The sequence below is a fragment of the Naumovozyma castellii genome, chromosome 2, assembly GCF_000237345.1.
Source record: "Naumovozyma castellii chromosome 2, complete genome".
Classification (NCBI taxonomy): domain Eukaryota; kingdom Fungi; phylum Ascomycota; class Saccharomycetes; order Saccharomycetales; family Saccharomycetaceae; genus Naumovozyma; species Naumovozyma castellii.
In genome coordinates, this window is record NC_016492.1 from 1,298,129 (window position 1) to 1,321,268 (window position 23,140).

The following is a 23,140-nucleotide window of genomic DNA, read 5'->3' on the forward strand; positions in this document are numbered from 1 at the left end:
TTTTGAGAGGATTGTGCTCTTCGCAGAAAAAAAATATAAGAAAGGTCTGTTACCCCGAAAGTTCAAAATAAAACAATTTATCTGGAAAACAATATAGTCAGTCAAATTATACGCTATAACGATACATATTTTCTTGTAATTTTTACATGGTTTATACAGATATTTTCTATTTTCAACCACCGATTTCTTCATCTACATCTGCTCTCCTATTCATGACTGCTTGTGCAATCTTGCCGGCAAGGTCACTCTTTCCAATTAAGGCGTCCTCATCACTCTCAAAATCTGAAATAGAAGAGTTTGAACGAGAGATTGAGGTCTCCGATCTAATTCCACTCATTGATGAAAAAATTGGAATATTTGAAAGGGAGTTGTCACTATTAACAAGTGAAACAGCATCGGATTCCGTAACACGTTCGTCATCGGTCTCTGATAATAGTTCATGTTTGCGATTCTGTTCCTTTGCCTTTCTTTTCCTCACCAACCTTCTCCTCTTTAGCTCCATGGTCTTTCTATCCTCAGCTTCTTCGTCTATAGTAAACTCATTAGTAAATTCCTCACCATCAAATCCTGGGAACAAGTCGGGCCCAAATGTATTAACTACTTCAATAATTCTTACTGTCAAGGATTCACGCTCCTTTTGTAGTTCTCTTAACCCTCTTGGTGAGGTCAGTGATAAGTACAATGGTCTCAAAGATTTAAAGATGTCCATACCAATATCTCCAACAATCAATGCAGAGTACGTTACCAAAACACAACATATGTAAGATACTATGAAAATAAATTTCTTAGTAACTGCCGAGTGTCTAAAATAATAAGTTATCAAAATTGACCAAATATTGTAAAACAACGGGGCAAATCCCATACCGATAAGAATTTTCCAAGTAGCAATAACATCGTTTGCTTTAATCTTGACAGTGGATCCTGCAAGGGCCTCACGAGCCTTTCTCTTTGATATTCTATTTGCTAAGATGAAAACAGGTGAAAACATAATGATACCAGGTAGGGAAAGGATAAATGCAATAGAAATAAACACAGTTCTGTAAACTAATAACCCTAAATTCTTGGCAAAATTATACTTTGCTGTTTCCACCAAATGATCAGGTATATTATAATGTCTTAAATGAGCATTGTATTCCATTATATCTTTCCTTAGTTGTATCAATTTAGGATCATCTTGGTACGTCTCAAAACCCTTTATTAACCTCCTATTCATTTCAACAACTAATTGGAGAGGTAGCTTAGATGAAAATTGGGTACAATATAATCTTCTCATAGCTTGAACTACCACTAGAGTTTCATAATCGACACAAGTGACAGTTACTGCACGTAAACCTTCTGTAATGGTATCAAGCAATTCCTTAACAGCTTCCTTATTAGTTTCAGAGTTATGGTATTTCTCAACAAGCTCTCTTGGAATTTCAATAGGATCACCAAATTCAACGACCCCTCTTGATCTGAACTTATGAGGATGGAAGTAGTTCATACCGCATGGGACAATTTTCACATTAACATCAGGATGCTTATCCATACAACCTAATGCCATTATAGCAACTCCTGCCTTTATTGGTAACAAATCAGTTCTATCATGAGAGCCACCTTCTGGAAATATCCCGATACAATCATTATTTGCTAGATGTTCAAAAACTTTATGGTACACAAGGGATTGATTCACTTTATCTGCATATTTAAAAGTTGTTCCCTTGGTTAACAATCTTTTCACCTCTGGTTTAATTGTCTTAAATTCTTTTCTCAAAGTTAATGATGTATCACTTTCAATACTTTGAATTTCAGCGTTACCCAATGATTTAGGTAATCCAATTAGACCCCTTGGTTTAAAATCTTGTAAAAACTTGGTTCCTTGGCCAATTACTCTTCTTGGGTTTTCAGGATCAATCGTGATCTTACCCGTTGCCAATTTTAATTTATCCTGAGGTCTAACAACACCAATTGCCATAACACAACGTGCAAAAAACCCAATAGCTGCTTCATGCAAAGATTTTTCGGCAATTAAGAATGAAACTCTTCTGTTGACTTGTTTATTAACTTGTTCCATTAGGATCACTGGGTCTACGAATTGATTAGCATGAGGTGCAGCGACAAAGATAATAGGACCTGAACTTGGAATTTTGTAACTATTACGAGATCTGATTTCACGGAAGAAACAATGGAAGATACTCGTTAGGAAAAATAAAATAGCATCATATGCAAATTTTCTAAATGTTGATGGTTCTTCAAATTTGTAGGCTTCAAAGGGAGGTGAAGAACTTCTTTTAGAAGGTTTGGTTGGTGAAGACCTCGTGGCCTTTCTGGACTTTCTTGATTCTGGGATCAAGGGTTTATCCATTGCAACTAAATAGCGACTTTATCCTTGTAGATACTGGTGCGAATTATAGCAAAGCAGTCCCTCTTAGAAGGTTTAAGCAATTTCACTTGGAACAAACAATGCAGCGATCTAAATCTAAGATGCTGTTTTGATATTTTCCTAAGGGAGGTTTGCGCGGCAAAATTCTGTCACCTGACTGAAAAATATATAAACTGTGGATTTATATCAATTATATGGATTGAAATATATACGTTTAATTCAAAATATTTACAAACGTTTGCTCCATAACCTCCGTATTTTTGTAGCCGCACCGTTTCTTTAATCTTTTAGAAAACAAATTGGCGTCTTCTATGGCAAACCCTTCAAATTGTAGTCTCTTCACTTTCAAAATCCGTCCAGCAGATAAGCTCTTAACGTATATTGCGTTTTGAGTCTGGTGATGGATAAATTGTCCAGGCCGTAATAGTAATGAATCACTCTTCTCATTATACTCGACCAATTTTACCTCATGGAAGAGTACTCTCTTAACTTCACCCTTTTTAGATTTAACAAAAGTGAAAACGGGCCCAAGGACATTGAACTTGTTGCTTATCTCAAAAGCGTCGTTCTTCCCCCAATCAATTTTACACATATCTTTCTTAATCATAGGGGCCAGATTTTTCTCGTATTTCCCCTTTACGGGTTCATAACACCCAGGAAGATATGTCCCATTGAGGATAACACGACTCAATAAATCGGCACCAATGCGGCCCAATCTATCCCTCAACAATCTAGTCTCCCAGCCTGGAGTGAGCGTCGCATCATGATCCTTCAATAATGGTTCCAACTTTATAGGATCCGTCTGTGCCACACACTTACCTGCATCAAATTTGGTTGGATGCAGTTCTTGCACGGTAACCCCAGTAAACGTATCATTGTTCAATAACGTATATTGTAAAGGTGACGAGCCTTTATACCTTGGTAATAACGAGGGATGAACATTAAGTGCGTATTTGGAGCTATTTATCAAAGAGGCCGGGATCAAATGACCGAAAGACACTGCAATTATCATGTTGATATCCTGTGTTTCCATAACTTTGGACAGTTCTGCTGTGACATTGGACATCTTTGGTTCGTACGGTATGGGTGCTGGCATATCTGGGAGAGACTCAACAAACGGAGTTATGGCTGGCGTATATAGTGTGGAATGGTGTCTTCCACACCATTTGGAAGGTTTTGTTACCACTTGGAGGTGTTCGATAGTCTCCGGATGCTGTGTCTTTATCTGATGGAGGGCATTGAGTGATAAGTTACTGAATTCATCTGTTCCAAAAAATAAAATCTTCAAGGGGTCCCGAGTGTTGGAGGAGAGGAACCTTCTGCTCACTATTATTAAAGGATGATTGCTCATTCTTATTCGGGAGGAGTAGATTTAGAAGTGGTTAAGTATTGTAGACAAATCGCCATCTTCATTTTCGAGCTTCTTATTTGAAATAACCGTTCTCCAATGACCGTCAACTTATAAAATACAAGAAGTATAAAAGTAATAAAAGAGTCAAGTACAGGCGCCCTCCATTGTGTCTGATAGCTTAATTGGAAAAGTTGGTCGTCTACAAACCTGACCTTCGGAGACCTTGGAGTAGCGCTGCCCTCCTCGACCAAAGACAAAACCATAAGATCCAGGAACCATTCATCTACTACCAGCCTCATAGGGATCACATCAACGCCAAGCTACTATTCATGAGCGAATACATGCAAAGATGAACTATTAACCAGTGTCAATGCAGCGCTGTTTTCCGGGCAACCTCGACTGTTGCCACGTACGTAGTTATAAACGAGCGAAAACGCCACGAGGATTTGCGAGACAATACTGAAAAGGCAAATAAAACAGTTCTGGTCTTGACTTCTCTGCCAGATCTCACTTCCAGCAAACAGACCCCTAGCAGCAAATGACCAAATTCTCTATCCCCCCTGGTAGAGAGCAGTTCTACAAGCGTATTGGTATCTGCATCATTGCAGCAATCACTCTGTTTGTCATCTTCCATGGTGCCTCTTCCTCAAGCGATAGCATTGGCTCCACTAGATTCACCAGTGATGTTAGTGTTTCCGTGAAGGGTAAGAACGGGTACAAGTACAGGAGAATTGACTATCCTAAATATACTGGTCCTAAGGAGAAGGCTACTTTTGTTACTTTGGCCAGAAACAGTGATTTATATTCACTAGTGGAATCCATTAAGGCTGTTGAGGATAGATTTAATCACAAGTTTCAATATGATTGGGTTTTCTTAAACGATGCTGAATTTTCTGATGAGTTCAAGAATGTTACTAGTAATTTAATTAGTGGTAAGACTAAGTATGGTGTTGTGCCACACGAGCATTGGTCTTTCCCACCTTGGATTGATCAAGATAAAGCCGCTAAAGTGAGAGATGAAATGAGAGAAAAGAAGATTATCTATGGTGATTCTATCTCTTATAGACATATGTGTCGTTTTGAAAGTGGGTTCTTTTACAGACATCCTCTATTAGATGAATATGATTGGTATTGGAGAGTGGAACCTGATATTAAGTTGCATTGTGACATTGATTATGATATTTTTAAATTTATGGCTGATAATGGTAAGAAATACGGGTTCACCATTAGTATTCATGAATATATGGATACTATTCCAACTTTATGGGATACCACTAAGGAATTCTTGAAATTACATCCTGAATTTTTGAATAAGAATAGTATGCTTGATTTTGTGAGTGATGATGAAGGTGAATCATACAATTCCTGTCATTTTTGGTCCAATTTTGAAATTGCCTCTTTGAATTTCTGGAGAGGACCAGCATACACTGCTTATTTTGATTTCCTAGATAAGAATGGTGGGTTCTTTTATGAAAGATGGGGGGATGCTCCAGTGCATTCCATTGCTGCAGCTTTATTCCTTGATCGTAATGAAATTCATCATTTTGGTGATTTAGGTTATTTCCATGCTCCATTCCATCAATGTCCATTAGATGAGTCTCTAAGATTACAAAATAAATGTGCCTGTGATCCAAAACATGATTTCACATGGAATGCCTTCTCATGTGGTGTTAAATACTACAACGTGAACCACTTGAAGAAACCTAAGGGTTGGGAAGCCTTGGTATGATCAACCTTATGTTTTTTTTTCCTTTTATGTAATGATTTCTACTAGCGTTACTAGATAAATATGTTTAAATATGTTGTTCTATATAATTTTCAAAGTTAAAGTAACGTTAAAGTATATATAGGAAATTAAATGTTATATTTCTTAAACAAAGAGTGAGTCAATTCCACACCCAAGAAAGTAGCAGCATTAGCAGGGAATGATCTTAACAATGCAGGTCCCAACCCTGGGAAAAACCCCTTAATACCTCCTCTCTTGACATAAATTTCTCTCGTGGCAGCAACCATAGATTGACTTCCTGAAGAGGATTGTAATTTTGTCTTGATGGTATCGATGGGGAACACGACAAGCCACATGGACATCCCTGCGATCCCACCAGCCAGACAAACGTTAGCGATATTAACCTCCCCAGTCTTACTCTCAGCGGTGGCGTTCCTATCATTCAGGAATTTCTTTGAGATCTCATATGAGGCAAAATATAAGGCACTACCTGGTCCATCTCTAGCCAAAGTCGCCAGAGAACCCTTAAACAAGGATTTCACACCACCATCCTTGACAATATTCTTTGCGGCCCCAATAAAACTAGTCTTTGAATTAGCACCCGCGGTTTGCAACACCACTTTGATTCTCTCCGTGGGGGCCGTCACCAATGTAGTTGGGATGGCACTAATGAACCCAGCTGCGGCCATCTGACCCATTGTCAATTGTGCGCTAGAAGAGTCACTGCGAGTGACTATTTTCTTCCCGACATCGTACCCCCAGAAAGACACGGCGAAGATTGGGGTGACACCGAGCAATGGTGGAATGACACCCTTGTAGAACCCCTTGACGGAGTTGACCAGCATGTTTGAAGTCGGGATGGCTCTTGCATCCTTCAAGATGATTTTAATGGCGTGAATGGTGGAACTTGCCTGTCCACTCTGACATCTCACTTTGATTAGATCGAACGGGTGGCCCGTTAGCACAGCACAGACACCACCGACACCACCTGCGACCAGCGATTTCAGGTTGTCACGGATGGCGTTTGCTGGTGGAGTCACTGGTGGACGTGCTTTCAAAGCGTGCGTTTCCTCCTTGATGAGGGTTGTGTCTGCGAGGGAGGTGTCTTGGGACATTAGCAGCGGATGGTGTGTTGCAATTGAGGCATTGGAGAGAGAGAGAATGTGTGTATATGTTTATATATCTGTCCATGTATCTGTATCCCATCACTCGAGACACATTGTTTTGTTTGCAGGTCATTAGTTCATAGCCGGAACCGGGAAAGCGGGCGACAGCAATTAATTTGTGACGCGGACCCGTGGGAGACGACAGTTCTTGGGTTTTTTTTTCTTCCTCTGACAGAGAGACAAACAAGGAAACAAGGAAGCCATTGTAGGGTCTGTGAGAGAGTGGATGAGTATGTGTGTGTGTGAATCTAGCGTGATCATCAACAGCTCTCTGGGATTTACGTTCGTACCATACACACGCTACGTACCACACTCAATCAAGCCATATCACACGGTATATATCGGAACGCAACTCAACACAATTCGTACTGACCGACCCCTGTTATTGATTGAAAATCAGATACAAAAGAGTAAGTGATCCAACTGACAAGCAAACAACTAGTCAACACAGCAGCAACAAGTAGCATGTCTCTTAACAAGTCCAACATCAGGGAATACAAATTGGTAGTCGTCGGTGGTGGTGGTGTCGGTAAGTCCGCATTGACAATACAACTAATCCATTCGCATTTCGTCGACGAATACGATCCAACCATTGAGGACTCATATAGGAAACAAGTGGTCATTGATGACAAGGTCACCGTGCTCGATGTCCTGGACACGGCTGGACAAGAAGAATACTCGGCTATGAGAGAACAATATATGAGGACCGGGGAAGGGTTCTTATTGGTCTATTCTGTCACCTCCAAGAACTCCTTCGAGGAACTGCTGACCTATTATCAACAGATTCAAAGAGTTAAGGACTCAGATTATATTCCTGTCGTCATTGTCGGAAACAAATCCGATTTGGAAGATGAAAGACAAGTTCCTTATCAATCTGGTGTTAATTTGGCTAAACAAATGAATGCTCCATTCTTGGAAACATCTGCAAAGCAAGCTATCAATGTGGAAGAAGCGTTTTATACTTTGGTAAGATTGGTTAGAGATAACGGTGGTTCCTTTAATAAGACTAATGAAGCCAATGAAGATGCTGAAAAAAATGCTGCTATTAATAACGAAAAGGGTATCAATAATAATACCACAAATACAAACCCTAACACACAACCTTCGGCAGATGCTGCAAGCACAAGTATATCGAATATACCAGCAACTACTTCACCAACAATATCTGCCAATAATCAAGATAATACAAATAGAATAGACAACTTGACCGATAACATTAATAATAACAACGCAAGAGGTAAACAAAGCGCAGCTGCTGATCAGGCACAAGGAATGGGATCCGTTTCACCACAAAATGCAAAGGGAGCTAAAGTTACCTCTAAATCTAATTCACAAGCTCAAGGTCAATCCAAACCTGCAAGAACAACACAACAACAAGGTGGAGCTTCCACTTCAGGCGCTGATTCCAGCAGCGGTGGTGGCTGTTGCGTAATTGTTTAGTAAGTTAGTTAGTTATTCAAGCAGACAGACAAACAATCAATTAATCAATCATTCTTGCGTGTGTTTATTATTTCATCTTTTTATCTCCATCACATCCCTTCACTCATCATCCGACTTTGTTGAATATATTTAAATTAAATTAAATTAAATTATACTATACAATATTATATTATACTATATTACAATCAAAACCTACTATTTCAACATCATTATCCATCTATGTATTTGTCGAAGAATTATCGGAACTGTTTGTAGATCTCGAAAAACTGGCATCTACCAAAAAACACAGACTTAAAAAGCATAATTAACGCAAACAAGCCCACAAATATACAACAAATCCACCCACTAACCAGGCATGAATATCTGTCAAATTAAGCAAACGCTCTTCCCCAGAGCATGGACAGATGATATAGTAAACACTGGTAAAAGTTTCAAAAATTGGGACTCATGCATGAACGACAAACCATGCAAGATCATCGCCATCGTAGGTATATGTCTCGCTGTCATCGTGGGACTATGGCTCATAGGTGCCCTCCTGACTTGTTTCAGACAGGGTGTTACTGGTATTGGATCATTTATTTGCTGGTGTTGTTCTTCCTCTTCCAGATCGCAGAGACAACAACAGATGGCACAACAGCAGAATTATAATCCGGCAATGCCATCACAAGTCGTTTATCAACCGGTACAACAACCGGAATCTGCTTATTATAATAGACAAGCTGATTCGTTTTATGATGAGAGAACACCGGGCAATAAAAGGGATGATAAGAATGAGGTGTTTGAATTGGAACAGGATTTCGATTTGGAAAAGCAAAAGGCTAAGTCTCAGGCAAGGAGGAAGAAATCATTGACGAGCACAAGGGGTTCATTCTTAAGTAGATGGACCGGTGGCGGAGGTAGCAATGCAAATGATACGAGTGCTGGAGCATCGCCTGCTGCAGTGTCATCACAACAATATTACACGGATACAGCTAGGAACCCATACCCCAATGATGACGTGTATCAACCATATGGAGGGATACCAAACAGTCATGTCAATGCTAATAATAATAATACCAACGCTTACAACCCACCAAGTTATGATTATAATTTGAATAATAATGGGAATTTTTATTAGGAAATGTAATATTTTTATATCTATATATATGTACTGGGATTGGAGTTTATTAATTAATTGTATTATGTAAAAAATTGAATTCGAATGGGTATCTTGATAAAATTGTGTCTACGTGGGTTAAAATCAAGATCTTGAAGTGACAGATACACTCGCGCTATGACATCGCCGGACACAACTAAGTTGACCAATTCAACAAGACTTTGTTTTAAGATTAAGTATCACGAACCAGAAGAAACCAAGGAAGCAAGAACAGGATATGTCATTTTATGATCTGGAGGCGCAACGCTCTCAACCTTTAAACAATATAGCGGGCAAAACTGCACAATCACAAGTTGAACCATCCACGTTAAGTGGATTGATCGAATCATTTGCCAATGAAGTGGGGATCCTTAGGAGGGAATCCCTATGTATTGGAACCAGGAGAGATGGTCAAGATGTACGAACAAAGATTGGCACAGTTGTGTTGCCCCGGTGTAATGAACTTCGTGATCGTATCACTGGTACTAATTGGGGAGAATCCTTTACAGAGGGAAGTAAACTGTTTAACGATTTCAAGACTTTGAAGATGGAATTGAACGATTTAGAAAGGTCATACAGGGAGAAGATTCTCTTGTTTCCCCTAAAATCCACATCTGAAGCCATACGACCGGATGAGGATTCGAAATATGTTTCCATCCAAGTGACTGAACAAACTCCTTTGCTGAGTGACAACCAACAACAACAACAGCAACAGCAGCAGCAACAACAACTGATACAAGAACAGGAACAAAGTCAGGAGCAGATACGAAGGGAAACAGGTGATGATGTTGATTTCCAAACAATTATTCAACAAGAACGTTCACAACAAATATCAAGAATCCATACAGCTGTAAAGGAAGTTAATGCCATTTTCCATCAATTGGGGTCCCTAGTGCAAGAACAGGGGGAACAAGTGGATACGATTGATGGGAATATTTCTCAATTATCAGGTAATATGCAGAAGGCAGATGAACAGTTGAGAAGAGCTGACGAAAATCAAAGGCAACGGAACAGGTGTGGTATGATAACGTTGGTTGTATTAATTGTGGTTGTCTTGATTGTTGTGTTGGCTGTCTTAAGTTGAAGTGAAAGCAGTGACAATTGATGATGATGATGATGATGATAATAATATTATTATATATAGAAGATCTATTTACTGAATTCATAATTTAGTTTTACTTATTGATCAGTGGGCTTCAAAGTATTTATGTCGCCACTAGAATGGACCAATTTTTGCAAGACGTTATTTTCCATCTCCAGGGTATTTATCCTTTGTTGCAAAGAAAGAGCCAATTCGCTTAATTCGTTGATGGAGCCCTGCAATTCTTGTTCCTTCACTTTCTTCCTCTGATGAGGGTTTTCCTTCAATGTGGATTTTATTTCTTGTACTTCACTCTTGGCTCTCTTCGGCAGCAAGGTCGTCATTTGTGGTGCATCGTATGATGCAGACCTTTGTATCAGTGAGTGTTTCGGACTCATCTCAGTTTTAATTTCTGTCTTTCTTCTTTTCAATGGCTCATCGGTCACATCACTCTGGTCTGATGGTGGTGATTCTCTCTTTCTGATGCCTAATTCGAAGACAGATTCCAATAATGCGGTGTTGAAAGCAGACTTCTCGCTCTGTTGCTGCTGGAGCTGCTTGACTTCTGGTTCTATAGCTCCAGGTGCATTTTGTGGTGCTGGTGAACCCGTTAACAATTGTAACAAATTTGTTGCATTGGCATTCTGCGGTGTTGCTTCCATCTGCTGAATGTCTGTTGGTATAAAGGTGTTAGATAGCTTCAATTTCTGCTTCTCATGATACGCCATGATGGCGGCAATGGCATAAATCTGATCTGGTTTAAAACCAGCATCGAGTAAAGCGTTGAATGCGGAAGGTGGGACTGTCACTTTCGGGAGCAAAGCAACCAGCGTGGATGTAGAGATGGAACTATAGTCTGGCATTTGGATATTGGGTACGGATGTGGAAGATGCCTCGGATGTCATGTTACTATTTGGGGTATCCATGGTGGAGGAGATGGATGTGCCAGTTTCTGTTGGTGGTTCATTGGTGGAAATGTTGAAATTAGTAAAACTCCCATGATCTTGCAATGGAGTGGGACTATTTCTTTTTGGGTTGAGTTTAGTCTTGGATGATATCCTTGATTTCGATTGGTCGTATTGTGATGCTAAGAAATTGTTTCTTCTTTGCGTGAGGAAATGAAGACCTTGTATCTTGGGTTGCATGCCCATTAGATTATCATCTTCTGGACTTTGATTATTCATTTGGAAATCATTTGGATTTCCATTATTTGGCTTGTCTTCATCTGGGAAGATAAAAGTTTCTGCTGCGAAGGCATTCAATTCTAGCGCCAATCTTTCATCGGAGTTTATACTCTGATATGAATTTGAACTGTTGATTATTGTGTTTGGGCTTGAATTGGAAGTTGAATTTGAATTTGAAGTTGAATTAAAATTATTCATGAACCATGAATCGAAATTTGGGTCATCACCTGGGTTGGTATGGGCGGGTTGAGTGTCCAACGAAGGTATGAAATTGTCTACGTAAGCTAGTTGCTCGAGGAGTAGATGCGGAGTTCCGTCATCGAGAGTAATATCGGGGTTATTGCTGTTGCTGATATGATTATTACTTGTGGTGGTAGTGGCATCCATCATATTTTCACCGGAGAAAGCGTCTATTGTTTGCTTGTTTGGCTCGTTGCTACTTCCAAAGAGAGACTCAAATTCAGTCGTGTATGAATCCTTTTCCATTTTTTCAATTGTGTGACTCCTATATCTGTTGCGAAAGAATGTGAAATATATATGTTGGTTTTTTGTTGCCTGGACAGAGTTGCGTTTAAATGGTAATGTTGGACGTTGAAATAGAGTTTGAGTATGACTGATCAGGCAGGTACGGTATGCATGCATCCATGTCATCAGAAACCAAGTGAAAATCTCGATCACTGTTGTCTTTTCTGTTTCGTTTCGAGTTTTTCAGCCAGTGTCCGAGAAGCCACAGCTCGATCCGAGTTCGGATAGAGCCGAGCGTTGGTTTTCTGCTACTGCAAATGAACGCACAGATATAATGGGACACGTCGATGTTGCTGGTTGCTCGGTATCTTGTTGGATGGGTCTTTCCACCGAGTTCCAACAGTTTCCTACAATTCAGTCGTAACTCGTGTGTATGTCTATACAGATGTTTAGTATGTATGTATGTATGTATGTATGTATGTATGTAGCGAAAGGGACCAGACAGACACCAAAAGGCCCTGGCACTCACTCTCCAACTCGAGTGCTAACGTTTTCGATAAGAGAGAAGATGCCCTCGCAAGAATGAATGACACAAAGAAATGGCGAGCGCCGCACACCAAACTCCGGGTAACACCCAGACGTCACAAGAGGAGAATACCGTTTTTCGTCTTCTCCTCTCGTCTTCTCTTGGCAGGGCACATTCCTCTTCTCTGCAAAGGCCATTCTTTGTATTCGCATTTACACCTCATTGTGAAGACATTCTCTATATAAGGACCCTGGAGACATGGAAGACAGGACCCTTGTATTCTTCTTCCCTTCCCTTCTCAACTCCCATTGTCCCTCGAACAAACGACGTCACGTCACGTCCCCGCGCTGCCCTATAACATCATAACTTCAGAACGCAACACGGTCATCACAACAAAACAGCAGCGAACGAAGCATGTCCACCAGCCCACACCCACCCACACTGTACGATATTCTAGAAGACGTGCAATTGAAAACGCAATGCCAGGTCAACGGCACGCCGGATCAATACCTACCGAGGAACCAAAGTGTCCCTTACACGTTAGTGAATTTTGAAAAATTCCTGCGTCACTGCCATTGCGAGGAGAATTTGTTGTTCTTGGAAGCCACACAGAGGTTCGTGGTGCCGACGAGGGAAAGAACTAAGGATCGATTGGCTCAGTTTGATTTACAGGCTTGGAATGAATCCGTTTATGAAAGGTTTATTTCTTCTGAGGCGGATCTGCAGTGTAATTTCCCACAGGATATTACGAGGAAGTTCGAGGTTTGTTATAAGAGAGGGGTGCCGCCTACTCAGGAAATGATTTTTAGTGCCAGGCAACATGTGGTCAAGTTATTATTGGAAGTTTATAGACAGTTCTTGTCTAGTGTCAATTCCAACAAGAGGAACTATATCATTGAAGAGGAAGAGGAGGAGGACATCCAGAGTATCATGACTGACATAAGTGATTACGATTATACAAGTTTACAGCAGCAGCCACCACCTCAAGATGTGGATTCCCAGAGGCAGAATATGTGGTCTTCCACGGATTCTAATAAGCAGCGATTGGAGAAATCCACGTCTTTGGGCGGACAGGAACGTATCAATGATTCCATTAGATATTTGAATGAGGAACATAACGCCAATGTGAAGACCGGTCATGATCTGAGAAAGTCCAAGACCATTGAAGCTGGGTACCGTAGCAACAAGTTTCTGGATTCCAGTCGCAAGTTTCTTAACAAGTTGAAGATCAAAAGTAAGAAGACCTCCAATATATAGCAGCATCATACTATTATTATACAACTATCTAAAATTGTCGATTGACTCATCTCTTCTCATCTCATCTCCGAAGTTTCATTTCTTTTCCATAAGCATGAAAAAAAAAAAATTTACGCTTCAGAGAAGGGAAATGACTTTTAGATATTAATTCACGCTCCGTAACCAACCACAACAACCTCAGCGAAAAAGAGCCCTGAATGGTGATCGGAGTTTGCTCTGCCATCACCTACGTACGTATATACACACTTACTTGTTGGAGAACTATAACGTAGACCTAACATTCGTTTGCCCTGCCTGACGTTACAGTCCGCGAAAGGCCGGCACCTGAACCGGTCTTTCTTTCTTTCGCGCTGTAAGAGTCACTTTTCACTTCACTGCCTTCCTCGAGTGAATATAAATACTCCAATGACCATCAAGCACTCAACACCCTACCCTCTTCTGTCTCCTCTTCCGCTAACCCACCAAACTTAACTATCCACCGCACCCCCTGACAAATTACACCGTCTATAAGAATGGTGAAACAATCTCTTGTATCCCTCGCTGAACACGTCAGCAGAGCTTCAAAGACAATAAAACCAGTAACACTAGCCTACAAGAACATGCTAAAGGACCCATCTACCAAGTACCATCCATTCCCAGCCCCAAAGATAACCAACAGGAAATGGCCAGACAACACCATAAAGAAGGCCCCCCGTTGGTTATCCACAGATCTAAGAGACGGGAACCAATCACTACCGGACCCCATGTCCGTGGAACAAAAGAAGGAATATTTCCATAAATTGATCGATATCGGTTTCAAAGAAATTGAAGTCTCGTTCCCCTCTGCTTCACAAACAGATTTCGATTTCACAAGGTATGCCGTCGAGAATGCCCCAGATGACGTTAGTATTCAATGTCTAGTGCAATCTCGTGAACATCTAATTAAGAGAACTGTCGAATCATTGACGGGCGCCAAGAGAGCCACTATCCATACATATTTGGCTACAAGTGACATGTTCAGAGATATAGTCTTTAATATGTCACAAGAGGAAGCCATTCAAAAGGCTGTCGAGGCAACCAAATTGGTGAGAAAATTGACTAAGGATGATCCAACACAACAAGCCACCAGATGGTCGTATGAATTCTCTCCAGAATGTTTCAGTGATACACCAGGTGACTTTGCTGTACAAATCTGTGAAGCCGTCAAGGAAGCTTGGGGGCCCACAGTCGATAACCCAATTATCTTCAACTTACCCGCTACCGTAGAAGTGGCCACTCCAAATGTTTATGCTGATCAAATTGAATATTTCGCTACCCATATCTCTGAACGTGAAAAAGTCTGTATCTCCACTCACACACATAATGATCGTGGTTGTGGTGTAGCTGCTTCTGAATTAGGTTTATTGGCAGGCGCAGACCGTGTGGAAGGTTGTATCTTTGGTAATGGGGAACGTACGGGGAATGTCGATTTGGTTACCGTTGCATTGAACATGTACACACAAGGTGTTTCCCCCAATTTGGATTTATCAGATATAAGATCAGTCATTGAAGTTGTTGAACGTTGTAATAAGATTCCCGTCCCACAAAGAGCACCATACGGTGGTGATTTGGTCGTTTGTGCCTTCTCTGGTTCTCATCAAGATGCCATTAAGAAGGGTTTCTCCCTACAAGAAAAGAGACGTGCTAAGGGTGAAACTCAATGGAGAATCCCATATTTACCATTGGATCCAAAGGATATTGGACGTGATTATGAAGCTGTCATTAGAGTTAATTCTCAATCTGGTAAGGGTGGTGCCGCTTGGATCATCCTAAGATCCCTAGGTTTGGACGTTCCAAGAAATATGCAAATTCAATTCTCCACTACGGTACAAGATAACGCCGACAGTGTTGGAAGAGAATTGAAGGCTGACGAAATCACAAACTTGTTCAAGAAGACTTACAATTTCAATAACGAACAATACAAATCTGTCTCTCTGATCGATTATGACGTGCAAAAGGTTAACAACGAATTAAGATCTTTGACAGGTAAAGTAGAAATTAACGGTAAGGTGGTAGAAATTCAAGGTAATGGTAATGGTCCAATTTCATCCATGGTCGATGCCTTATCCAACTTGTTGAACGTCAAATTAGCTGTTGAAAACTATACTGAACACGCCTTGGGTTCCGGTTCTTCTACTCAAGCTGCTTCTTACATCCAAATTCGTTATAGAACAAATGAATCTTCCGATGAAGTCAGCTACCAATGGGGTATCGGTGTCTCAGAAGATGTGGGTGATGCCTCCGTGAGAGCTATTCTATCTACTGTGAATAGTATTATTCACAACGGTGGCATTGAATTACCATCCAACTGAGAACCTAAAACATTATTTATTTAGACTATTATATATAAACGATTTAATACTATTATATAACAATAAATCAAACAATTAGTCAATCACTTGTTCTTAGCGTCGCGTATATTTGTATGTACTTAGAAAAGGTTGTTCCGTTTTCCTTTTTTCAAACTCGAATAGGGACAACAACGTCAGATTGAAAAAAAATATACATGTATTAGACGCTTAATCACTTGTTTCATCCAACCAGTAAGTGCAAAAGAAAACAAGGCGACTAACTAATCATTGGATTTTTTCCTCCTGATAGAATTCTGTATGAATATATTACTCTCCACCAAACCGGAAAGGCGACTCGCCATCGTTTCCAACTCGTACGCACTGATTCTGAAATCAGTGGGTGACAAACCTTCTGAAAAACCATTCTGTGCTATTGAATTAGTCCCCAAGGAGGAACTAAAGAGCCAAGGATTCCAACCTTTAACCTCCAATGAAGTCTTTGGATTCATTGGATTAATCGAGATTGACGGGTTACTTTTCGTGGGTGCCATCACGGGGAAATCAAGGGTGGCTCAACCCATCCCAGGTGAAACTGTCAATAAGATATTCGCTGTGGATTTCTTCTGTTTGAATGACGCAACGTGGGACTTTTTTGAGATTGATTCGTCGGGGTACCCTGTGTTACCTGATACTGATCAGGCAGATTTCCAAGAGGCCTTACCGAAGCAACCATGTTTTGAATTGAGAAGATTATTGTCAAATGGATCCTTTTATTTTAGCTCAGATTTCGATTTGACTTCCAGTTTGCAAAATAGAGGTTTCAAAGATCATTCTTTGAGCGTCGATAATTTCGAAGACGAATACATGTGGAATTCTTTCCTCATGCAGGAAATTATCACATATAGAGATAGATTGGACCCAACAGCAAAACAGATACTGGATGACGAGGGGTTCTTGACCACTGTCATTCGTGGGTTCGCAGAAACTTTCATTACATATGTGAAGAAATTGAAAGTTGCAGTCACTGTCATTTCGAAACAAAGTTGGAAAAGAGCTGGAACAAGGTTTAATGCACGTGGGGTGGATGATGAATCCAATGTAGCTAATTTTGTAGAGACGGAATTCATCATGTATTCTAGTCAATATTGTTATGCCTTCACGCAAATAAGAGGTAGTATACCTGTATTTTGGGAACAAGATACCTCATTAATTAATCCAAAAGTTCAAATTACTCGATCCGTGGAAGCCACTCAACCCGTGTTTGATAAACATTTCATTAATTCAATTGAAAAATACGGACCTGTTCATGTTGTGAACTTGTTGTCAACAAAGGCATCCGAAATTGAATTATCACAACGTTATAAGGAACATTTACAAAGATCAAAGAATCTTAAATTAGGTAAAGATGTTATCTATACTGAGTTTGATTTTCATAAGGAGACTGCACAAGAGGGGTTTTCGGGAGTAAAAAAGGTCATTCCATTAATTGCACAATCATTACTTAGATCCGGCTTCTTCGTTTACAATGTTAAGGAGAAGAAAGTATTATCCACTCAACTCGGCGTGTTTAGAACCAACTGTTTGGATTGTTTAGATAGAACCAATTTAGTACAACAAACAATTTCATTTTTTGCCTTCAGAACTTTTCTCGAAGATTATAAGTTAATCTCAGGGAACACCTATATCGATGAAGATGATTTCGTCAATAAACATAACACACTATGGGCTGATCATGGTGACCAAATTTCACAAATTTATACAGGTACAAATGCATTGAAATCATCATTCTCAAGAAAGGGTAAAATGTCCTTTGCAGGGGCACTTTCTGATGCAACAAAATCAGTTAGTAGGATGTACATTAACAATTTTATGGACAAGGGCAAACAACAAAACATAGATACCTTATTAGGGAGATTACCACACCAACATGCCGTTAAATTATATGATCCAATAAGTGACTATGTTATTTCGGAACTTGAAGCTCAATCAGACAAATTTACTTCTTACTCTACCATTAACATCCTTGCAGGCACTTTCAATGTTAATGGGACAAATCAAAGAGCCGATCTATCCAAATGGTTGTTCCCAATTGGAGATAAGTTCAAACCTGACGTTGTGGTTCTTGGCTTACAAGAAGTCATTGAATTGACAGCAGGTTCAATCCTTAATGCAGATTACTCAAAGGGCTCATTCTGGGAAAATCTTGTAAGTGATTGTTTGAATCAATTCAATGAGAAATATCTACTTCTAAGAGTGGAACAAATGACGTCTCTTTTAATTTTATTTTTTGTTAAGGCTGATAAAGCAAAATATGTTAAACAAGTGGAAGGTGCCACCAAGAAAACTGGGTTTGGTGGTATGGCAGGTAATAAAGGTGCAGTTGCCATCAGATTTGAGTATGGTAGTACTTCTTTCTGTTTTGTTAATAGCCATTTGTCTGCAGGTGCGACAAACCTGGATGAACGTCGCAGTGATTACGAAAATATAGAGAAAGGTATATGTTTCTCTCGTTCCAAGATGATAGCACATCATGACTCCATCGTTTGGTTAGGTGACATGAATTATAGAATTGCATTGCCAAATGAAGAAGTAAGAGCAGCACTTGCGAATAAAAGTGAAGGTTACATGGACAAGCTACTCTGTTTTGATCAATTAAGCCAAGAGATCTCATCAGGTTCTGTTTTTAAGGGATTTAGAGAACCAACTTTGAAATTTCCTCCGACATATAAATATGATAATGGAACAAATAATTATGATTCCTCTGATAAGGCAAGAACACCATCTTGGACTGATAGAATTGTTTATAAGGGGGACAACTTACATCCACTGGCTTATTCCGATGCTCCATTACTCATAAGTGACCATAAACCTGTCTATGGAGCCTATCGTGCAAGAGTTATGTCAACAGATGAGAAGGTTAAATTAGAGCTTTCCAAGAGTTTATATGCAGGTTATAAAAAATTACATCCGGATGAAACGGGAAGTTGGTCATCTCAACTACTTAATTTGGGATTAGAGGACAAAGATATAATAGGTCAAAGATTAGCATCAAACGAAACGAGAGACTTTAGCTTACTCGATTTTGACAGTAGTACACCTACATCGCAATCACAATCAGCGATTACTTCCAACTCAACAACTCCATCAATTAAATCACCAACTCTGGCTCCAACTATGAGGATGGGGAACACGCCAATGCAGGAAGATGCCCCTAAAATTAAGCCAGTTTTACGTCCGCCACCACCACCTGCTATGAAATCGCTATCATCACCGCCTTCTAATGCAAGTTCCTCCATATCAATTGCCAGAGAAGCCTCTCTTCTAAACAAAGTAACACCAACTTTCGCAAACGATCAACAAGTTAAATCTATAGTGACTAATCCTGGGAAGAAGGTACCACCTCCAGGATTTACTGATTTTGTTCTTACGCCAAGTAATACTAGTGGAACTGCCTCACCCTTTAATAGTAGCTCAACAACTGAACTGAATAGTAACAATGAAAACAAGACTCCCGTCAATATCAAGGAAAAGGGTACAATTACATCTCCACCGGGGGATGACCAACGTAAAGTTCCAAGTATCCAAAAGAAAACTCTAGATACATGGCAACCTTTGACTCCCAAATAAAATTAGATATCTGTAACGAATACTTATTTTAAACGAAAAAACTACGTATGAATAATTTCTTAATGATATAATATTATACATAAAACCTACCTGAGGTATTCATATAGCTAAAGAATTACGTTGAAGCTGATATCTCATATTCTCGTACCATTATGGTTGCACTGAAAGTAGTATTTATTCAGGATAACTGCGATTTGTCTGCCACGGAATTCTTCGACATAGTCGGCATAAATATGATGAGTTCATTCCGTTATCCCTACTGCTAGTTTCTGTTTCAATTCCTCAATTTCTTTATCCACTTTTTCCATGGCCATGTCAATTCTATCAATTTCCTCACGCTCTAGTTGCTTAGAAAATATACAATCCTCTGTTTTATTCGAAGGAAGAAGGTTTCCAGGTGTTGACATTAAGATCTTGAAGAAATTTTCATTAGGTTCATTAAATACTACTTCATCATAAAATATCGAACGGACTTCTCCACTTTCAGTTATTGTAATATCAGTCCCAGGAAGTTTGGTACCAGTGGCTGACATGGTATACGGATGTAATCTTAAGCGATGGTAAAAACTTATCATCTTTTCATTGGCTTCATCAACAAAATATATCTTCACATTGATATCGAACTCACCCCAACCTGTTTCTGTCAACTCAAATGGAGGATGTTCAATAACTCTTGTAGGGTTTGGATATGTCTCGTGCAACTTAAAGACTACTTTCTTGATAAAATATGAAATATTCTCATTCTGAGGACCCTTGATGAATATTGTCCAAAGATGAGTATGCTCGACCGGTGCGTTGGCGGGTCTTATTTCACCTAACTTCTTTGCTGTATTCCCGTATAATATTGGCCTCCTCACGGATAGAGTCTTTATTCTCTTACTAACTACTGGTGCCATTACTAACCTGCCCACTATATGTGTCTTTTTGAGGTTCCTCAGAAGTAGTGTGTTTGCTGTGCAATTGAAGTTTTAGTTGATTTTTGAAAAACGTATTGGCGCTATGTGTCGAATGAAGATAATAAACAAGATCAGTCATTAATGGAAAAAAACAAAGACGTTTAGAAAGGTAGGACAGTGAGAAGCTACAAATGACCGTACAAACCATCTACATCGCCAGACATGGATACAGATCCAATTGGCTTCCAGAAGGACCATATCCTTCCCCACCAACTGGTATCGACTCCGATGTTCCATTAGCTGAGCATGGTGTACATCAAGCGAAAGAACTGGCTCATTACTTGCTCTCCATCGATAACCAGCCTGAATTGATTTTTTCCTCTCCATTCTACAGATGTGTACAGACAAGTAAACCAATTGCTGGTCTTCTGGAAGTTCCTGTGCTTGTAGAACGAGGCATTGGGGAATGGTACAAACCAGATAGACCTGTTATCCCAGTTCCAGCTACTATTGATGTCTTGAACAATTTTTTTAAACCTATGATTAACGAAGAATGGGAGTCATGTTTGATACCTAGTGATAAAGGTGAGACAGAAGCTGATATTTTTGATAGATGCAAGAGGTTTTGGCCGCTTTTCATAGCCAAAGTGGAGAAGGAATTCCCAAATGTAGAGACAATATTATTAGTGACTCATGCTGCAAGTAAAATAGCGTTGGGATTGAATTTATTAGGATTGAAAACTTGTAGGGACTTCATAGACGATGAGGGCAACACAATCAGATGCGGTAGTTGTTCACTTGATAAATATGAATTGATCAAACCAAAGAAGAACTCGGATAATAATGAAAGTGACGAGGAAGATGCTGAAGATATCCCATTCGAAAAACGTAAGTGGGTCCTGACAATGAATGGTAATACTGAGTTCTTAAGAGGTGGTGAGGAAATGGATTGGAATTTTCAGAGGAATGTTGAAGCTGGTTCTAACGCAGACGTTGTTGCTAGATCATCTGGCAATAATGCATCCAATTCTACCGAAACTGAAACAGAAATAGAAACAGAAACAATTTATGTCAGCGTTGATCTACCGAGTAAAAGCTATAAGAAAAAAACAGAGCTTCCTAGAACTGCAATGTTTCAGTATTCAGGTCTAGAGACAGAAGCACCATTGTTTAAGATTGGTGACAAGGTTTATGAAGGGAATTGGCAAAAATTCCTTGGGACTGAGATAGCATTTCCAGATGCAGCTACTTTGAATAAGAAAACGGCTTATACCTCAACAGATACTGCGACACCAACGGAGGATCGCCATAACGAAGAAAAGGAATATGAAGAAAATGAGGATGAAGACGAAGAAAGGAAGGTTGACTCTAATAAAACAGAATTAGAAAATGCTGAGAAAATTTACAGAATTACTGACAGAATTGGATTAGTGAATCTTCGCCCAATTTAATGTATAGGAAAGAATACCTGACCAAAGAACTTGTATTATATAAAATAGATCACTTTATACACTACACATTATTTTTAAATGATCAAAAGTACAGATTTACGACCCAACCTAGTAGATCAAAACACTAACATGTTGCCTTTTCTCCATAGCTGGTAATTTCTTAAATAATTGTGTTCAAAAGCGATCGGTATTCGAGCTTCTCCTGGTATTTTTCAACACGCCAGGACGAACAATAAAATATCTTTCAAGTAACGTTAACAAAAACAAAGGCAGATAATCACTTCCTCTAGCAATGACACTCAGCAAGACCATTCAAGGCATTTCTTCCAAATACAACATTATTCTTGCCAGTTCCTCACCGAGAAGATATGAGATTGTCCATGATATTATGGGGTTTGCAGATATCCAAATAATGAAACCGTCCTTCGAGGAAAATTTGGACAAAAGTATATATGCAGACAACCCAATAGGATATGTGGAGGAAACTTCGTTACAAAAGGCTCAAGGTATCATACACGACTTTTCCGTGAATAGTGCTGAACTGGAGGCCAATTGCAAGCCAAAGTTAATTATTTGTGCAGATACGATTATTATAGACAATGAGAATAGAATACTTGAAAAACCCAAAATTAAAGAGATTCAATTGAGTAATTTAAAACATTTTTGTTATGAAACGGATGATCCAGTCAGAGTTGTAACAGCAGTAACAATAATTCAATGGAAATCTAAAAATAATTATCAAATTAAACGTGTTACTGATACTACTAAGGTATACTTTGATGGAACACTACCATTGAGTGTACTTGAAGATTATGTGGAATCAGGGGATGGCCTTCTTGTCGCAGGAGGATTCAAAATCCAATCCATAGGTGGAGTTATGATTGAGAAGATCGAGGGTGATTATTATAATGTAGTTGGTTTACCATTAAATAAGACATTCAAGTGCATTTTGGGGCTATTAGAGCTTTCCTGAGACATTTCCATAATTAATTATTATAATGATGCTTACCAGTCCAAGTGGATGAACTGATGAATGGATCAGGGGACCTTTGTCATATGAAGTGTACAATGTAATTCTTCTAGTACTAATATGGTGGATTAAGCTATAATAAGTTTTTCGACCTGATTTACAACATTGCTAGCTAAACGAACAAAGAAGTAGCC

The 23,140-nt window shown here is 39.5% G+C and overlaps 14 protein-coding genes across 14 annotated transcripts; 9 read left to right on the forward strand and 5 right to left on the reverse strand.

Annotated features, from left to right (window-relative positions):
- Positions 1–172: 172 nt before the first annotated feature.
- On the reverse strand, positions 173–2,344 carry SCT1 (bifunctional glycerol-3-phosphate/glycerone-phosphate O-acyltransferase SCT1; the record flags this gene model as incomplete). The annotated part of the gene is made up of 1 exon (XM_003675088.1): positions 173–2,344. The coding sequence occupies one exon, from the start codon at positions 2,342–2,344 to the stop codon at positions 173–175; it is 2,172 nt and encodes a 723-aa protein (XP_003675136.1).
- Positions 2,345–2,576: 232 nt separating this feature from the next.
- On the reverse strand, positions 2,577–3,713 carry FMT1 (methionyl-tRNA formyltransferase; the record flags this gene model as incomplete). The annotated part of the gene is made up of 1 exon (XM_003675089.1): positions 2,577–3,713. The coding sequence occupies one exon, from the start codon at positions 3,711–3,713 to the stop codon at positions 2,577–2,579; it is 1,137 nt and encodes a 378-aa protein (XP_003675137.1).
- Positions 3,714–4,251: 538 nt separating this feature from the next.
- On the forward strand, positions 4,252–5,442 carry KTR1 (alpha-1,2-mannosyltransferase KTR1; the record flags this gene model as incomplete). The annotated part of the gene is made up of 1 exon (XM_003675090.1): positions 4,252–5,442. The coding sequence occupies one exon, from the start codon at positions 4,252–4,254 to the stop codon at positions 5,440–5,442; it is 1,191 nt and encodes a 396-aa protein (XP_003675138.1).
- A 125-nt stretch (positions 5,443–5,567) lies between these two features.
- On the reverse strand, positions 5,568–6,554 carry CRC1 (carnitine:acyl carnitine antiporter; the record flags this gene model as incomplete). The annotated part of the gene is made up of 1 exon (XM_003675091.1): positions 5,568–6,554. The coding sequence occupies one exon, from the start codon at positions 6,552–6,554 to the stop codon at positions 5,568–5,570; it is 987 nt and encodes a 328-aa protein (XP_003675139.1).
- A 516-nt stretch (positions 6,555–7,070) lies between these two features.
- RAS1 (Ras family GTPase RAS1) lies at positions 7,071–8,045 on the forward strand (the record flags this gene model as incomplete). The annotated part of the gene is made up of 1 exon (XM_003675092.1): positions 7,071–8,045. One exon carries the CDS (start codon positions 7,071–7,073, stop codon positions 8,043–8,045), a length of 975 nt encoding a protein of 324 aa, XP_003675140.1.
- A 355-nt stretch (positions 8,046–8,400) lies between these two features.
- PIN2 (Pin2p) lies at positions 8,401–9,162 on the forward strand (the record flags this gene model as incomplete). Its single annotated transcript, XM_003675093.1, has 1 exon — positions 8,401–9,162. The coding sequence occupies one exon, from the start codon at positions 8,401–8,403 to the stop codon at positions 9,160–9,162; it is 762 nt and encodes a 253-aa protein (XP_003675141.1).
- A 256-nt stretch (positions 9,163–9,418) lies between these two features.
- Positions 9,419–10,264, forward strand: VAM3 (SNAP receptor VAM3; the record flags this gene model as incomplete). Its single annotated transcript, XM_003675094.1, has 1 exon — positions 9,419–10,264. One exon carries the CDS (start codon positions 9,419–9,421, stop codon positions 10,262–10,264), a length of 846 nt encoding a protein of 281 aa, XP_003675142.1.
- A 95-nt stretch (positions 10,265–10,359) lies between these two features.
- NCAS0B06880 (uncharacterized protein) lies at positions 10,360–12,096 on the reverse strand (the record flags this gene model as incomplete). Its single annotated transcript, XM_003675095.1, has 1 exon — positions 10,360–12,096. The coding sequence occupies one exon, from the start codon at positions 12,094–12,096 to the stop codon at positions 10,360–10,362; it is 1,737 nt and encodes a 578-aa protein (XP_003675143.1).
- A 754-nt stretch (positions 12,097–12,850) lies between these two features.
- On the forward strand, positions 12,851–13,693 carry RGS2 (GTPase-activating protein RGS2; the record flags this gene model as incomplete). The annotated part of the gene is made up of 1 exon (XM_003675096.1): positions 12,851–13,693. The coding sequence occupies one exon, from the start codon at positions 12,851–12,853 to the stop codon at positions 13,691–13,693; it is 843 nt and encodes a 280-aa protein (XP_003675144.1).
- A 512-nt stretch (positions 13,694–14,205) lies between these two features.
- On the forward strand, positions 14,206–16,023 carry LEU9 (2-isopropylmalate synthase LEU9; the record flags this gene model as incomplete). Its single annotated transcript, XM_003675097.1, has 1 exon — positions 14,206–16,023. One exon carries the CDS (start codon positions 14,206–14,208, stop codon positions 16,021–16,023), a length of 1,818 nt encoding a protein of 605 aa, XP_003675145.1.
- A 297-nt stretch (positions 16,024–16,320) lies between these two features.
- On the forward strand, positions 16,321–19,629 carry INP53 (phosphatidylinositol-3-/phosphoinositide 5-phosphatase INP53; the record flags this gene model as incomplete). The annotated part of the gene is made up of 1 exon (XM_003675098.1): positions 16,321–19,629. One exon carries the CDS (start codon positions 16,321–16,323, stop codon positions 19,627–19,629), a length of 3,309 nt encoding a protein of 1,102 aa, XP_003675146.1.
- Positions 19,630–19,871: 242 nt separating this feature from the next.
- On the reverse strand, positions 19,872–20,525 carry YAF9 (YEATS domain-containing protein YAF9; the record flags this gene model as incomplete). Its single annotated transcript, XM_003675099.1, has 1 exon — positions 19,872–20,525. One exon carries the CDS (start codon positions 20,523–20,525, stop codon positions 19,872–19,874), a length of 654 nt encoding a protein of 217 aa, XP_003675147.1.
- Positions 20,526–20,716: 191 nt separating this feature from the next.
- Positions 20,717–21,976, forward strand: TFC7 (transcription factor TFIIIC subunit TFC7; the record flags this gene model as incomplete). The annotated part of the gene is made up of 1 exon (XM_003675100.1): positions 20,717–21,976. The coding sequence occupies one exon, from the start codon at positions 20,717–20,719 to the stop codon at positions 21,974–21,976; it is 1,260 nt and encodes a 419-aa protein (XP_003675148.1).
- Positions 21,977–22,268: 292 nt separating this feature from the next.
- NCAS0B06940 (nucleotide diphosphatase) lies at positions 22,269–22,949 on the forward strand (the record flags this gene model as incomplete). The annotated part of the gene is made up of 1 exon (XM_003675101.1): positions 22,269–22,949. The coding sequence occupies one exon, from the start codon at positions 22,269–22,271 to the stop codon at positions 22,947–22,949; it is 681 nt and encodes a 226-aa protein (XP_003675149.1).
- Between the last annotated feature and the right edge of the window lie 191 nt (positions 22,950–23,140).